Raw genomic sequence first — 18,208 nt, 5'->3', positions numbered from 1 at the left:
ATCTGGCTCCTCTCGATGTGGAGGAGCAGCGGCTTTACTTTGAGCTCCCCCCGGATGGCAGAGCTTCTCACCCTATCTCTAAGGGAGAGCCCCGCCACCCGGCGGAGGAAACTCATTTGGGCCGCTTGTACCCGTGATCTTGTCCTTTCGGTCATAACCCAAAGCTCATGACCATAGGTGAGGATGGGAACGTAGATCGACCGGTAAATTGAGAGCTTTGCCTTCCGGCTCAGCTCCTTCTTCACCACAACGGATCGATACAGCGTCCGCATTACTGAAGACGCCGCACCGATCCGCCTGTCGATCTCACGATCCACTCTTCCCTCACTCGTGAACAAGACTCCGAGGTACTTGAACTCCTCCACTTGGGGCAGGGTCTCCTCCCCAACCCGGAGATGGCACTCCACCCTTTTCCGGGCGAGAACCATGGACTCGGACTTGGAGGTGCTGATTCTCATCCCAGTCGCTTCACACTCAGCTGCGAACCGATCCAGTGAGAGCTGAAGATCCTGGACAGATGAAGCCATCAGAACCACATCATCTGCAAAAAGCAGAGACCTAATCCTGCAGCCACCAAACCAGATCCCCTCAAGGCCTTGACTGCGCCTAGAAATTCTGTCCATAAAAGTTATGAACAGAATCGGTGACAAAGGGCAGCCTTGGCGGAGTCCAACCCTCACTGGAAACGTGTCCGACTTACTGCCGGCAATGCGGACCAAGCTCTGGCACGGATCATACAGGGAGCGGACTGCCACAATCAGACAGTCCGATACCCCATACTCTCTGAGCACTCCCCACAGGACTTCCCGAGGGACACGGTCGAATGCCTTCTCCAAGTCCACAAAGAACATGTAGACTGGTTGGGCAAACTCCCATGCACCCTCAAGGACCCTGCCGAGAGTATAGCGCTGGTCCACAGTTCCACGACCAGGACGAAAACCACACTGTTCCTCCTGAATCCGAGGTTCGACTATCCGGCGTAGCCTCCTCTCCAGTACACCTGAAAAGACCGATACCGATAATTAAAAAAAACGATGCCGATAATTTCCGATATTCCATTTTAACCCATTTATCGGCCGATATTATCGGACACCTCTAATTATTACCTTAAAGTATGATTCACATTCAGAATGTTCCATCCTTCTATATAAGGTAGTTGGAGTTGCAGACAACTTCATTACTGCTAAATAGCAGTTGTCAGTAATGTCACAGAAGATGCAGGATTTGCTTTAACATTTAAGTGGTGAAACTTCCTATAAGAGGACAGCTGTAGTGCTGTATTCTGACCATCATGTCATATTTAATAGGATTTTTTTTTCTTCTTTTTTTTTTTAAATGGTCCTCAGTAGTCACGTACAAATTTGTGTGAATTATGCAAAATTATTGAAATTTGGTCCCCATGAACCATATTAACTCTTTTTCCCCAGGGTCCCCAGTAAGAATGATCAGCACATTACTTCATCAATCCAGAGATTTAAAGACGGGTATAAGCTAACTGGGCAGTGGACATTTTACACCATTTTTTTTATGCCTCCACAACCTGTAGAAAGGGTGGTCCCCACAAGTCATGATCAAAAACTTGGTCCCCATTCCAAATGATAACCAGTATGTGTGTGTGCGTGTGTGTGCGTGAGTACCTTTGGTGTCTTCCCCTTGTGGAGTGTGACCTGATTTCCGGAAAAAGAGACAAACAGCTGTCAAACATCCTCAGCTACCACTTTCTTGCTCACGCGCGATACACAAGTGACATCAGTTGTGGTTTTGACTCCTGAAAAACAAACATTCAGCATCATTTAAGTTCAAGTTAACACATCGGTGAGGTCACACACTGATGTTGGTGGAGAAGGCCTGGCTCTCAGTCAGTGTTCTAATTCATCCAAAAGGTGTTCTATCGGGTTCAGGTCAGGACTCTGTGCAGGCCAGTCAAGTTAATCCACACCAGACTCTGTCATCCATGTCTTTATGTGCACTGGTGCATTGTCATGTTATTAAGTTAAGGTTAAAGTACCAATGATTGTCACACACACACACGAGGTGTGGCGAAATTATTCTCTGCATTTGACCCATCACCCTTGATCATGAGGGGAGCAGTGAGGAGCAGTGGTGGCCACACCCGAGAATCATTTTACACATATTTGTTTCAGGTAAAATATGCCAGTTAGAATATGATAACAATTCCAAGTCATTACATGATAGCGAAACCGATTCCAAACCATTCCTCCCTCAACACGTTCCACCATCCTGGAAATTTAAACTACCTTTTTTCCCCAAGCTCAAAAAAATTCCAGGATTTTCCAGAATTCCTGATTTTCCAAAGCCCTATTTCTACCCTTTTTTTCTGGCGACCACTGCGTTCACATTTTTTCAACGCATTTGAACCGTTCCACCGTCAAAACATTCCTCTTAATCAGGACAAAAAAAAACAAAGTTGTTTTTTTTAACTGGAAAAATTCCCGGTTTTCCCAAAATTCCAGGAATTACGTAATACCATTTCTCAATTCAACATACTACTTCAACATTTCTCGACCGATTTGAAAAATTCCAACGCCAACCATTTCAACTCATTCAGACCATTCAAGTTTTTTTTTGACCATTTTCAAAAAAATTCCCGCTTTTCCTGAAATTCCTAAATTTTTGGGAAATAACTCCCGCTGCCTCAACAGAGCCAGTGCCATCATCAAAGACAGCACCCACCCTGGCTCTGACCTGTTCCACCTGCTGCCCTCTGGGAAGCGCTACAGGTGCATTAAAACCAAAACAAACAGGCTAAAGAACAGCTTCTTCCCCAGGGCCATAACCATCCTGAACGGACTGCCCCATTGTCCCTCATAACTGCCTTCTCTTCGGTGCAATAACCCATTCCACCAACCACCCTGTTTTTGTTTTGTTTTTTCATGTATATATTCATTTCACACCATATTCATTGCACTTCTACATTTTTAAAATTTTTATATATTTGCACATTGTTTTTCTAGCATGCACACATCGCACTGTATGGAATGGCCTCAATCTCGTTACCTTGCGTAATGACAATAAAGCTGATTCTGATTCTGATTCTGAAATTCCCATTGAAATCAATGGGACATTCTTCAACGTTCCACAACTCCCTCATTTTTCATCTGATTCAAACTGTTCCAACTTCAAAATATTCAGCCTGTTGGGGAATTGTGTGCTCTACTTCAACAATTCTAAAAAAAAATTCCAGGATTTTCCAGAATTCCTGGTTTTCCAAAGTCCTATTTCCACCCTTTTTTTCTGGCGACCACTGCGTCCACATTTTTTCAACGCATTTGAACCGTTACACCGTCAAAATATTCCTCTTAATCAGGACAAAAAAAACAAAGTTTTTTTTATGAACTGGAAAAATTCCAGGTTTTTCCAAAATTACAGGAATTACGTAATACCATTTCTCAATTCAACATACTACTTCAACATTTCTCGACCGATTTGAAAAATTCCAACGCCAACCATTTCAACTCATTCAGACCATTCAAGTTTGTTTTTTTACCATTTTCAAAAAAATTCCCGCTTTTCCTGAAATCCCTAAATTTTGGGGAAATTCCCATTGAAATCAATGGGACATTCTTCAAAGTTCCACAACTCCCTAATTTCTCATCTGATTCAGCCTGTTGGGGAATTGTGTGCTCTACTTCAAGAATTCTAAAAAATTCCAGGAGTTCAACTTCAGCATTTGAGCATTTACACGCAATTCCTCCAGGAATTGCCTCATCTAGTTACAGGATTATTATACATCACAAATAATCTTATTATAACACTTTATTGAATTTTCCGTGTGTATTGTTTTTAATTGATATTTATTTTTATGTTTTATATTTATGATATTGTTGTTGCTTTAATGCAGGGGGGTCCCAACATTTTTCAACTCAAAAGTCAAAACATGCAGAGTCCATTTTTATATTTTTCATTTTATAGTTTTTTTTTTTTACCTTTAGGACTCCCCTCAAGTTTAGTCTCGGGGACACTAAAGGGTCTCAATCATAAAATGTAATAATAAAATAAGTCACTTACTAATAATTTTCATTTTTTATTCAATGCTTAAATGATTGGATCAGCTTCAGGTCTATCTGTCCATATCATCATTTAAAAAAAAGTTTTATGCCCTTTTTGTTCAACTCTGTTTTTTATGGCAAAAACACAAAACACACACTATTTTTTCAATAATTTATTTGTAAAGTGGAATCTTTGATGTGAAGTATTTAGAGACTTAAATAGGTCTGTAATTCATAACAACAGTAAAAAAAAAAAAAAAAGGCCCACTAAAATTATTGGGGAACCAAAAGGGTCCCACTCATAAAAGTGTTAAAAATAAGTTATACATCTATATATATTTTTCAACACTTAAATCTCTAGATCAACTTCAGATCTGTCTGTCAATTACAAATGTTTATAATTGTTTTAAATGTTTATTTGTTTGTTTGTTTTATGCCTTTTGGGCAATATTTCTCCCCCTCAAAAATATTTTTAAATTCATAATTTATTGTGAAGTAATTGGAGCCTTGAAAAGGTCACTAATCTATAACAATATTTATTTTGATTCATTATTATTTTTTTGAACAGTGACAGCTTAAAAGAAAAAAGCAGCCTGCACGGCAGCTTTGTGTTTTTAAAATCAGAATTACAACTTTTTCTCATTACATTTGACCTGTTTGCTCTTTTATTCCACTTTTTGTTTTTTTTTTTACTTTTTTTAATAGTATTTTTAGAATGTCATTAAAAAAAAGGTGCGGGCTGCACTTTGGACACCACTGTTTTAATGCATGTTTTAAAATTTTTTTTATGGTGTCCTTGAGTGCCCTGAAAGGTGGCTGTATTTTTTTTTTTTATCTTAATAGTAATGATGATAATAATAGTTTATTTCTTATTGAAAAACAAGGTTTAAAGTGGCCTGGACAAGACACCACATTGTTCCTCTGGGGGCAACTGTGAGTCACCAGCATTAAAATAAATTTTTTTTAAATGGTTAAAAAAAATGTTTTTTAAATATGAAACAATTTGGAAAAGCACTGTGCAAAAGTGCACATAATTAAATGTATGTTAGTGCATTGAAACACTAACATTTTAATACAAGAAACTGTTTATTATTATTATTATTATTTTTTTTAAATACATGCCTTTTTTGATCAGGCTTTTTACTGATCATGATCCTCTTAGGGTTTTTATTTTTTATTCTGTTATGTTATATTTTATTTATTGCGATAATTACTACAATTATTCTGTCAATTTTTCATAATTATTTACAAAATTTATTTTTACATAATTTTTTAATATATTTTAAAGTGTTTTTTAGATGGCATTAATAATAGTTATTCTCCAGTGTGGACGCCTCAAAGGTGGCCTTTTTCCTCAATCCTTAGTGCCATGCCATGTTTTGTTATTGTCTTTTTTATTTTATTTTATTTATTTTTTATTATTGTCAATAGTGCTGTGTGTGTTTTCTTCTTTTGTGTGTGTGTGTAGTACTTCATGTTGGTACTTGCCTGTGTATGAAAAGTGCTATATAAATAAATAGAGGTGCACAAAAAAAAATCAATTCACATCCGAATGGTGATTCTTATTTAACTGTTTCTAAATCGCATCAAAAATTTCAAAAATGTATTAAAAAATATATATATTTATTTTATTTTTTGGTAAGAATCAATTTTGAAAAAGACATTTTGGGCCACCTGCATGCTTTTCTAACCTATAACCTTTTTTTATTTTTTTATTTTTTTAAATGGATTATAATTATTATAGCAAATAATCCCTTGCGAGAATCGGCTTGAATTGAGAATTGATTCCGAATCGAATCATCATCATAGGAATGGGAACCGCACCAAAAATTCACACCCTGATGAATAAAGTTTGATTTAATGATTGGGTTTTTTTGTGTGTGTGTGCCTGCGCAGGTGGTGCCGGACGACAGTTACCTAAACGAGGTGCAGAACTCAGGTAGGCATCCCATAATGCTCTCCGCTCACCCAGAACCACCACCGTGCCGCCATTACTCCTCACTTGCATCTTTTGTTTTCTTACATTCCCTTTCTATATATTATCATTTTAATTCACGCTTATTTTCAACACCTCCCTCTCTTGAAATGTCAATGATAAATATTGTCAGTGCCAACGTGTAAAAAGGAGTATATGTAATTAAATAAACTCGGCTTCTTCCTGCTCCTTTTCGGGGCATGTTGACTTGTGCAAATGTGACTTCATGTAACTTATAATAATGTCAGAAATAAATAAACCATACCATTGTTTTGATGCAAAGGAGCCTTTCTTTCTTTCTTTCTTTCTTTCTTCTTGTGCTTCACTCATCCGCCCGCATTCCATTTCTCTGTTCCGGCTCCTTCCCTTGAAGAAGAGATAAAGGGGGGCAATGATGGGGGTGGGGCGCTCATAAATCAGTGCTTTTCCACTCAGGTTGTTTCCACCATTGAGCACCTGCACTCATTAATGCATGCATGCTGCAGCTGTTAGCATCACATGCTCACACCTTGCTATGCCATTTGTTTATTTATTTTTAAAATGTGTGTGGGTTTGTACAGTGTACGTTGATAAAAAAAAAAAAAAACCCACCCAGACCCCCTCCCCTTCTTCACAGAGCAAGTGTAAACCGTGTCTAATATTCTTTGTGGCGGGGAAATGGATTATACGAACAGGGAGGCTGAGTGTTCCCATAGCGATGATGAGCAGAGTGCTGTTGTCGTGGCAATGATGGGGGGGGGAGCGTGTTGGCAGTGTGTGTGCGTGTATGTGTGTGTGTGTGTGTGTGTGTGTGTGCAGAGTTTCATCTCTGGCGGGATGGGGGAGGTGGAAGACAAATTAATTGGTATTGCTCCAACTATACATTATTTATGAATGTCATATTTTTACCTTTTTTTTTTTTTTCAGTGTTGTGAAATAATTTTAAAAATATTGTTTTGTTTTATGGTTGGTAATAATTTTTTTGGACTATTTAAAAAAAAAAAGAAAGTAATATTTCTGTAAATAAATAATTCAGGGCTTGATTTAGCATAGTGTATTAGAAAAATAACAATGATAATATAATAACAATATAATAATAATGATGGTAATAATAATAATTATTATTATTATTATCATCAATATTATTATTATAATTATTATTATTACTATTAATATTATTACCAGAGAACAAACTGATAAGCTTGATTTATCGGGGTTTGGGACTGGACATTTGCATGAAAGGCGACAGCGTCAACCATTACACCATCGGGACGAATAAATGAATAAAAAAAAAAAAAACAGAATAAAAAATACAATTTAAAATACAAAATTAAAAAAATACACTGAACAAAAGTATAAACATAACACTTTTGTTTACAAAACTTGCTTTACACACAAAATACCTATTCCTCTCAAATATTTTTCACAAATGTGTCTAAATCTGTGTTAGTGAGCATTTCTTCTTTGCCAAGATAATCCATCCCACCTCACAGGTGTGGCATATCAAGATGCTCATTAAACAGCATGATTATTGCACAGGTGTGCCTCAGGCTGCCCACGATAAAAGCCCACTCTGAAATGTGCGGTTTTATCACACAGCACAATGCCACAAATGTCGCCATTTTTGAGTGGGCGTGCAGTTAGCATACTGACTGCAAGAACGTCCATCAGAGATGTTGCCCGTGAATCGAATGTTCTTTTCTTTACCATAAGCCGTCTCCAAAGGCGTTTCAGAGAATTTGGCAGTACATCCAACCGGCCACACAACCGCAGACCACGTGTAACCACACAGTTACCCACATCTGCGGTCCTCTCCAAGGTTTCTCATAGTCATTCTCATCGACGTCCCACTGGGTTGTGAGTTTTTCCTTGCCCTCATGTGGGCGCTGAACCGCGGATGTCGTTGTGGCTTGTGCAGCCCTTTGAGACACTTGTGATTTAGGGCTATATAAATAAACATTGATTGATTGATTGATTGAAGTGCGTTTTATTGATAGTATTTGGAATGCACACAGATACCGTGACGAGATCCTGAGGCCCATTGTTGTACCATCACCTCATGTTGAAGACCCCCCCAAGACACCCAACAAAGCAAAACTGCACATTTCAGAGTGGCTTTTTATCGTGGGCAGCCTGAGGCACACCTGTGCAATAATCATGCTGTTTAATGAGCATCTTGATATGCCACACCTTGTGAGGGAGGATGGATTATCTTGGCAAAGAAGAAATGCTCACTAACACAGATTTAAACACATTTGTGAACAATACTTGAGAGGAATTGGTATTTTGTTTATATAGTAAAAGTTTTACATCTTTGAGTTCAACTCAAAAGTGTTGCGTTTATATTTTTGTTCAGTATAAATAAGGAATAAAAAAAAAAAATCACATGAAATATTGAATGAAAAAAGATACAAATTGAATTAAACAAGACAAGTATAGTACTTACATTATTTTTTAGAGGGTGTCACAATGGAGGTTTGCAATGGTGTAAGGATGTTAGCCTAAAAAAATAAAAAATACATCCATCAACAATTTGTGTACAATTTTCTGCTAATTTCTAATAATAACCACAACAATAATCTAAACGAAACTTTGTTTAACTGAGATTGCAGTTAATACACTTTAGTGTGTAATCAATAGTTGACCAAAACAGAGCCAGTCAATCAAAAGCAGTAGAAACTAGAAAAGCATTCCAGCAGCACTGAGAGCGGACTCAGCCAAACGACCTCTAGGTAATGTTGCAATTTCCAATGCCAACAAATGTGCAGTGATTTCTCCAGATTCTCTGAACCTTTTGATGATATTACAGACCGTAGATGGTGAACTCACTAAATGTCTTGCAATAGCTCGTTGAGAAATGTTGTTCTTAAACGCATTTGTTGACAAAGTGGTGACCCTCGCCCCGTCCTTGTTTGTGAATGACTGAGCGTTTCATGGAAGCTGCTTTTATACCCAATCATGGCACCCACCTGTTCCCAATTAGCCTGTTCACCTGTGGGATGTTCCAAATAAGTGTTTGACGAACGTTCCTCAACTTTCTCAGTCTTTTTTGCCACTCGTGCCAGCTTTTTTGAAACATGTCGCAGGCATCCAATTCCAAATGAGCTAATACTTGCAAAAAATAACAACGTTTTCCAGTATTTTGTCTTTGCAGTCTATTGAATATAAGTTGAAAAGGATTTGCAAATCATTGTATTGTGTATTTATTTATCATTTACACAACGTGACAACTTCACAGCTTTTGGCTTTTGTAGAATCATGTGTTCCTTTTCCTATTTCTGAATTAACTAACTAACTAACTAACTAACTAACTAACTAACTAACTAACTAACTAACTAACTAACAGACAGACAACAACAAAGAGATAAGCTTATGGTGGAAGTAATGAAGAGCACTTAGCTTCTGCTTTGTGTAACTGACAAGTAGAAGTATTCAAATGTGACATCAAATATGCAAGAGGAGTCCATTTTTAACATTGGACGGGGGTCACTTAAAAGTCGCCCACTTTGTTATGGCGCGCATTAATTATTCACGACGTACAAGAAGACAGCGGAGTGATATGAAAACAGTCCTAATGGGCGACTCTTGTAGCAGCTGCTGTACGAGCTAAATCTAATCACGCTCTCTTGTCTGCACTACAACAACAAATAGCAGCGTTTCTTCCCTTTCTTTGCACTTTGTATTGTTTATTGATCCAGGATGGATGCTCGCCTACTTTCTGCTCTTCCTTTTATCTCCCCACAAAGTGAGTTTGAGTGTGTGTGTGCGTTCTTGTATTTCTACCCTTCTTGGGACGTGAACAAGGAAAAGTATCTTCCATATGAGGAGGCGTGAACAAGTGATGACATAAATCATGGTCCCAATACAGGAAAACCATTGCATCTAATAGAGCAGTGATTTTCAACCACTGTGCCGCGGCACACTAGTGTGCCGTGATATATTGCCTGGTGTGCCGTGGGAAATTATGCAACGTCACCTAATTGGTCCAAAAAAATATTTTTTTCAAATCAATAGTCATAATAATGTGCCGTTGTCTAGTACCTGTGCTGTGTAGAGCTTGGCAGGGTAACCATGTAATACTCCATATCAGTAGGTGGCAGCAGGTAGTTCATTGCTTTGTAGAAGTCGGAACGCGTCAAGGATGGTTTGTCGTGATCCCAATAGGCAGAGCACAGCGGGAGACAGCGTGCAGGTAAAAAGGTATGGAACGCTTAAACCAAAAATCAACAAAAGGCAAGTCCCACTAGGAAAAGGCACTGAAGCATAGGGATGGCTATGTAAAACAAAAGTAAAACTGAACTGGCTACAAAGTCAACAAAAACAGAATGCTGGACGACAGCAAAAACTTACAGCGTGTGGAGCAAATACGGCGTCCACAAAGCACATCCCGTACATGACATGACAATCAACAATGTCCCCACAAAGAAGGATAGCGTACGCACAACTTAGATAGTCTTGATTGCGAAAACAAAGCAGGGGCGAGCAATAGCGCTCAAAGGAAGGCGTGAAGCTGCTACAGGAGAACACCAACAAAACAGGAAGGGTCACCAAAATAACAGCGCAAGACAGGAACTAAAGCAATACACAGGAAACAACAACAAACTCAAAATAAGGCACGACAACCTGGTGGAGTTTAATTTTTTAACCTTTTCTGCTGGTGGTGTGCCTCCGTATTTTTTTATGAAAAAAATGTGCCTTGGCTCAAAAAAGGTTGAAAAACACTGTAATAGAGAATGTCTCATTTGCACCCCTGGTGGTGAAATCTATCAAAATGAGGGTGGTCCCAAAAAGGAGAGATTGTTCTAATTGAATCCGTGCATCGCTTTTAAAAGGTCAGCATATGAAATAACAAGTGTGTGTAAAAAATGTGAAGTTCTCCCCCTCTGGTCAACATATGAAATAACAAGTGTGTGTAAAAAAATTGAAGTTCTCCCCCTCTGGTCAACATATGAAATAACAAGTGTGTGTAAACAATTGAAATGTGCTCCCTTTGGCCAAAATTAATTAAAAAAAAAAAAATAATTGTGTATATAGAGACATACTGTAACAACTTGAAGTAAATTAAAAAAAAACAATAAGAAAAAAAAAATTAACTAAAAGCAGTCTTTTTCTCACAATGTGTCGACCTTTTCCTTAAAAAATTGGGAACAATTTCGCATATTCTTTTTGTTTCTGTAATATTGCTTATTTCTCGTAAAATTATTACTTTTTTATATAAAATTATTACTTTGTAACGCAAAATGGTGACATTTGTCATGTAAAATTCTGACTTGTATCACGATACTGCCAATTTTTTTTTTTTTTTTGTAAAATAGTGAAATTTTTTGAGTAAAATTATGACTTTGGTCATAATTTTGCCAAGTAAAATTCCAATTATTATTACAATATTGCCAACATTTTTAAGTTTTCTTATAAAATTTAAACTTTTGTCGAGTAAAATTACGACTCTTTTCATAAAATTGCCAAAATGTTAAAATTATTACTTTTTCATGTAAAATTATCACTTTTTAATGCAAAATGGTGACATTTGTCATATAAAATTCGGTCTTTTATCACAATATTGCCAATTTTTATGCAAATAAAAAAAGAAAAAACTTTTTTTTTTTTTTAATAGAAGCAGTCTTTTTCTTACAATGTGTCAACTTTTTCCTTAAAAAATTGGTAAAAATTTCTCATATTCTTTCTGCTTTTGTAATATTGCAATATTTTCTCATAAAATTATAACTTTTTTTATGTAAAATTATTACATTGTTACACAAAATAGTGACATTTGTCATGTAAAATTCTGACTTGTATCACGACATTGCCAATTTTTTTAGTTTTCTTGTAAAATAGTGACATTTTTTGAGTATGATGAAAATTATGACTTTGGTCATAATTTTGCCAAGTAAAATTCCAATTATTATTACAATATTGCCAACATTTTTAAGTTTTCTTTTAAAATTGTAACTTTTGTCGAGTAAAATTACGACTCTTTTCATAAAATTGCCAAAATCTTAAAATTATTACTTTTTCATGTAAAATGATCACTTTTCAATGCAAAATGGTGACATTTGTCATATAAAATTCGGACTTTTATCACAATATTGCCTATTTTTATGTAAATAAATAAAAAAATAAAAAAATCTATTTAAAAAAAAAATAAAAGCAGTCTTTTTCTCACAATGTGCTGACTTTTTTCTTGAAAAATTGGGAACAGTTTCTCATATTCTTTCTGCTTCTGTAATATTGCAATATCTTCTCATAAAATTATTACTTTTTTATGTAAAATTATTACTTTGTAACGCAAAATGGTGACATTTGTCATGTAAAATTGTGACTTGTATCACGATATTGCCAATGTTTTAGTTTTCTTGTAAAATAGTGACATTTTTTGAGTAAACGTATGACTTTGGTCATAATTTTGCCAAGTAAAATTCCGATTATTATACAATATTTCCAACATTTTTAAGTTTTCTTATAAAATTTTAACTTTTGTCGAGTAAAATTACGACTCTTTTCATAAAATTGCCAAAATGTTAAAATTATTACTTTTTCATGTACAATGATCACTTTTTAATGCAAAATGGTGACATTTGTCATATAAAATTGCCAATTTTTATGCAAATAAAAAAAGAAAGAAAAAAAAAATCAATTATTTTTTAAATAAAAGCAGTCTTTTTCTCACAATGTGTCGACTTTTTCCTTAAAAAATTGGGAACAATTTCGCATATTCTTTCTGTTTCTGTAATATTGCAATATTTTCTCGTAAAATTATTACTTTTTTTATGTAAAATTATTACTTTGTAACGCAAAATGGTGACATTTGTCATGTAAAATTCTAAATTGTATCACGATATTGCCAATTTTTTTTGTTGTTTTTGTAAAATAGTGACATTTTTTGAGTAAAATTATGACTTTGGTCATAATTTTGCCAAGTAAAATTCCGATTATTACTACAATATTGCCAACATTTTAAAGTTTTTTTTTTAATAAAATTGTGACTTTTGTCGAGTAAAATTACGACTCTTTTCATACAATTGCCAAATTTTTACGCTTTTCTTGTAAAATTGTGACTGTTATTGATTAAAATTCCAACTTTTTCATAATATTGCACAAATGTTCAGTTTTTCTTGTTAAATGTTGACTTGCGTTGAGTAAAATTATGACTGTTATGGTAATACTGCCAAAATTATAAGTTTTTCTTGTGAAATTGTGACCTTTTTCTTGTGAAATTCCAACTCATTTTTCACAACAAGCTTTTTTTATATTTGCATAGTATGTATATATTATTAATGTTGTAAATACACATCTTTATATATCTAGAAAGGCTGGTCCTAAAGAGGTAGGCATTTTTATCAGGTCTCTAGAAGGTAACAAATACAAGAATGTGTGTGTGTGTGTGTGTGTGTGTGTGTGTGTGTGTGTGTGTGTGTGTGTGTGTGTGTGTGCGGGTGTCAAAGCGATAAGACTGCTGCCATTAATCACTGTTTGGTGTAGGAGCTTGCACAGACAAAATCTCAGGAAGGTTAAAGAAGGGGTGTCCAAACTTTTTCCAGGGAGGGCCTCATAAATCAAATGGAAGGGTGAAACATTTTGTACATTAAAGATACTAAAACCAGTACAGTGTAGGTCAATCAATATATGCTAAACCAGGGCTTCTTTACCTTTTTGACCTCGGGGCCCAACTTTTCCACTACAGGTATCATTTGTCAAGTAACAAAATATTTGACGTTGAGGTGTATACCTGCAAATTTAGCAAAAAAAGCTAACATGCTAATATTAACGTGCTAACAGGTATCATTTGTCAAGTAACAAAATATTTGACGTTAAAGTGTATACCTGCAAAATTAGCAAAAAAGATAACGAGCTAATATTAACGTGCTCACATGTATCATTCGTCAAGTAACAAAACATTTGACGCTGATGTGTACGCCTGCAAAATTAACAAAAAAAAGCTAGCAAGCTAATATTAACATGCTAACAGGTAACATTCGTCAAGTAACAAAATAATTGACGTAAAGTGTATACCTGCAAAATTAGCAAAAAAGCTAACATGCTAATATTAACGTGCTCACAGGCATCATTTGTCAAGTAACAAAATATTTGACGCTGAGGTGTATACCTGCAAATTTAGCAAAAAAAGCTAACATGCTAATATTAACGTGCTAACAGGTATGATTCGTCAAGTAACAACATTTTTGATGTTGAGGTGTACGCCTGCAAAATTAGCAAAAAAGCTAGCATGCTAATAGGTATCATTTGTCAAGTAACAAAATATTTGACGCTGAGGTGTATGCCTGCAAAATTAGCAAAAAAAAGCTAACATGCTAATATTAACGTGAAAAACAGGTATCATTTGTCAAGTAACAACATTTTTGATGTTGAGGTGTACGCCTGCAAAATTAGCAAAAAAGCTAGCATGCTAATAGGTATCATTTGTCAAGTAACAAAATATTTGATGCTGAGGTGTATACCTGCAAAATTAGCAAAAAAAACTAACATGCTAATATTAACGTGCTAACAGGTATCATTTGTCAAGTAACAACATTTTTGATGTTGAGGTGTACGCCTACAAAATTAGCAAAAAAGCTAGCATGCTAATATTAACATGCTAACAGATATCATTCGTCAAGTAACAAAATATTTGACGCTGAAGTGTATACCTGCAAAATTAGCATGCTAATATTAGAATATAATAATATTAGCATAAAACAACTATGGCTGCAAGCTTGGAGATGATTGGTTGACAGCTTGTCAAGGAGGGTTTTAACTTGATGTTTGAGGTCATTAAAAACCAACAGAGGTCTTGCACTGTGCCAGGCAGGAGGAAAAAGCTCAGTTGAGCCATGGAAGCAGTAAGAGCAGACAATAAAACTTTTATGCGTCGCTGTTACGAGCTCACTTGGGAGGAATTTAGAAAATAAAACCAGCATCTATTTGCTTTTATGGTCTTCAGTCTGAGCGGCTCTGCTCGTCTTGATGCCCTAATTTCTCACCACATCCGCCTCACGCTGTGTCGCTCTTCATGGGGGATTACTCGGGAGTGTCAGTTCTTTAACTATTTCTTTTTCAAAGTCTTTTTTTTAAAGTCATCCAACTATGTTCCGTCCCCTGCCAGTCCCCCTGTCCTGCTCCGAGGGCTTCACCGAGCTGGGCTACTACAATGGCACCGTGTCCCAGACGGACTCGGGCGTGCCGTGCCTCAAGTGGACCGAGTTCCCGGACTACGTGGTGCAGTACCCGGGCCGGGGGCTGGGAGACCACAGCTACTGCCGGAACCCGGATCGCGAGTCCAACCCGTGGTGCTTCTTTCGGCAGAACTCGGGGGCCATCGGCTGGGCCTACTGCGACTGCCACCAGGGTAGGAGCACCAAGGGGGAGACGGTTTGCTTCGAGTCTTATCAGGACTCGCCAGATCACTTCTAATTACATTCCCAGACAGAAAAGCGATTTAATTTGCCCGTGTCAAACCCACTAATAAGCTGTCCGGAACCACAGCCCACACACTGACTGGTGCGCTCCAAACCCACAGTTTTGCAGACTTCAAAGGTGTCCTGATAAAATTAAAAGCAACAGAAAGGGGAATGTTTTTCACCTTTAAAGTACACTATATTGCCAAAAGTATTTGGCAACCCATCCAAATGACGAGAACCAGGTGTCTTAATCACTTGGCCCGGTGTATCAAATCAAGCACTTAGGCATGGAGACTGTTTCTGTGAAAGAATGGGCCGCTCTCAGTGATTTCCAGCGTGGAACTGTCATAGGATGCCACCCGTGCCACAAATCCAGTCGCGAAATGTCCTCGCTCCTATAATATTCCAAAGTCAACTTTATTATAAGAAAATGGAAGAGTTTGGGAACAACAGCAACTCAGCCACCAAGTGGTAGGCCACGTAAACTGACAGAGAGGGGTGCGTGCGGACTGCACAGTCAGTTGCTACAGAGCTCCAAACTTCATGCGACCTTCCAATTAGCCCACGTACAGTACGCAGAGAGCTTCATGGAATGGGTTTCCATGGCCGAGCAGCTTCATCTAAGCCATACATCATCAAGTCCAATGCAAAGCGTGGGATGCAGTGGTGTAAAGCAGTGGTTCCCAATCACCGGGCCGCGGCCCGATACCGGTCCGTGGATCGATTGGTACCGGGCCGCACAAGAAAAAAATAAATAAAATGAAATAAAATAAAAAATATATTTTATTTTTTATTTTTTATTAAATCAACATCAAAAACACAAGATACGCTTACAATTAGTGCACCAACCCAAAAAAACAATACAGTCTGCAGGGATACAGTCCGTAAGCACACATGTAAATGTGGAAATACTGTCAAAGCGCTTTGAGTACCTTGAAGGTAGAAAAGCGCTATAACCCATTTATCATTTATTTATTACATAATTGTATTTTTTTACACCACTGGTGTAAAGCACGTCGCCACTGGACTCTAGAGCAGTGGCGACGCCTTCTCTGGACTGATGAGTCTTTCTTTTCCATCTGGCAATCTGATGGACGAGTCTGGGTTTGGAGGTTGCCAGGAGAACGCTACATTTTGGACTGCATTGTGCCGAGTGTGAAATTTGGTGGAGGAGGAATTATGGTGTTGGGTTGTTTTTTTCAGGAGTTGGGCTTGGCCCTTTAGTTCCAGTGAAATGAACTTTGAATGCTCCAGCATACCAAAACATTTTGGACAATTCCATTCTCCCAACCTTGTGGGAACAGTTTGAAACGGGCCCCTTCCTCTTCCAACATGACTGTGCACCAGTGCACAAAGCAAGGTCCATAAAGACATGGACGACAGAGTCTGGTGTGGATGAACTTGACTGGCCTGCACAGAGTCCTGACATGAACCCGATAGAACACCTTTGGGATGAATTAGAACAGAGACTGAGAGCCACCAACATCAGTGTGTGATCTCACCAATGCGCTTTTGGAAGAATGGTGGAAAATTCCTATAAACACACTCGGCAACCTTGTGGACAGCCTTTCCAGAAGAGTTGAAGCTGTAATAGCTGCAAAAGGTGGACCGACATCATATTGAACCCTATGGGTTAGGAATGGGAAGGCACTTCAAGTTCATATGTGAGTAAAGACAGGTGGCCAAATACTTTTGGCAATATAGTGTATAATGTCGCCCCCACCTTTTGCAGCTATTACAGCTTCAACTCTTCTGGAAAGGCTGAGTGTGTTTATAGGAATTTTCCACCATTCTTCCAAAAGCGCATTGGTGAGGTCACACACTAATGTTGGTGGAGAAGGCCTGGCTCTCAGTCTCCGTTCTAATTCATCCCAAAGGTGTTCTATCGGGTTCAGGTCAGGACTCTGTGCAGGCCAGTCAAGCTCATCCACACCAGACTCTGTCATCCATGTCTTTATGGACCTTGCTTTGTGCACGAGTCCACATTCATGTTAAGTTAAAGTTAAAGTACTAATGATAGTCACACACACACACTAGGTGTGGTGAAATTTGTCCTCTGCATTCGACCCATCCCCTTGTTCACCCCCTGGGAGGTGAGAGGAGCAGTGAGCAGCAGCGGTGGCCGCGCCCGAGAATCATTTTTGGTGATTTAACCCCCAATTCCAACCCTTGATGCTGAGTGCCAAGCAGGGAGGTAATGGCTCCCATTTTTGGGTTTGAACTCACGACCTACCGTTTGGGAGCATGGAATTATCCAAAATGTTTTGGTATTCAAAGTTCCTTTCACTGGAACTAAGGGGCCAAGCCCAAACCCTGAAAAACAACCCCACACTGTCAGTTTACGTGGCTGAGTTGCTGTTGTTCCCAAACTATTCCATTTTCTTATAATAAAGCCGACAGTTGACTTTGGAATATTTAGGTGGCATCCTATGACAGTTCCACGCTGGAAATCACTGAGAGCGGCCTATTCTTTCACAAATGTTTGTAGTAACAGTCTCCATGCCTAAGTGCTTGATTTTACACACCTGTGGCCGGGCCAGGTGATTCGGACACCTGGTTCTCACCATTTGGATGGGTGGCCAAATACTTTTGGCAATGTAGTGCATCTTTCAGGCTAAGAGAGGATGAAGCGCGTCTGCTGCCCTCAAGTGGTTGAATTAGGCAATTAAAACCTTAATTGCTTTTTACGAAGCAGTTCTTGACTTGTTCTATCCTCCTAAAAAAGTAATATTAAAAACAACAAACACAATTTTGATGAAGGCCGACTGGGAACTAAACTTTTATTTTTATTTTTTTGTCTATCATTCACAATTCTTATGTTAGACAAGAACACATGTAATTTTTTTTTT

The 18,208-nt window shown here is 37.7% G+C and overlaps 2 protein-coding genes across 5 annotated transcripts in view; one reads left to right on the top strand and one right to left on the bottom strand.

Annotated features, from left to right (window-relative positions):
* LOC133577898 (cerebellar degeneration-related protein 2-like) overlaps nucleotides 1-18,208 on the bottom strand; it is a 64,412-nt gene that overhangs the window by 42,930 nt on the left and 3,274 nt on the right. For 2 of the 4 annotated variants that reach the window (XM_061932013.2, XM_061932014.2), the window contains exons 2-4: nucleotides 8,411-8,465; nucleotides 6,251-6,351; nucleotides 1,638-1,768 (exon numbers count right to left, since the gene is read on the bottom strand). The gene's annotated coding sequence lies outside the window, so the exon portion shown is untranslated. Of the gene's footprint in view, nucleotides 1-1,637; nucleotides 1,893-6,250; nucleotides 6,352-8,410; nucleotides 8,466-18,208 lie in introns of those variants that run through there. The other 2 variants (XM_061932015.2, XM_061932016.2) reach the window with 2 other exon arrangements.
* The window catches only part of LOC133577900 (neurotrypsin), a 63,120-nt gene continuing 50,782 nt past the window's right edge, over nucleotides 5,871-18,208 (top strand). The window contains exons 1-2 of the mRNA XM_061932017.1: nucleotides 5,871-5,949; nucleotides 15,065-15,307. Coding sequence (XP_061788001.1) covers nucleotides 5,871-5,949; nucleotides 15,065-15,307 — 322 coding nt within the window. The remainder of the gene's footprint in view (nucleotides 5,950-15,064; nucleotides 15,308-18,208) is intronic.

Source organism: Nerophis lumbriciformis, linkage group LG39, assembly GCF_033978685.3.
Source record: "Nerophis lumbriciformis linkage group LG39, RoL_Nlum_v2.1, whole genome shotgun sequence".
Taxonomy (NCBI): Eukaryota; Metazoa; Chordata; class Actinopteri; order Syngnathiformes; family Syngnathidae; genus Nerophis; species Nerophis lumbriciformis.
The sequence above is the reverse complement of the archived record's forward strand: the minus strand, read 5'-3'. Positions and strand labels throughout refer to the sequence as shown.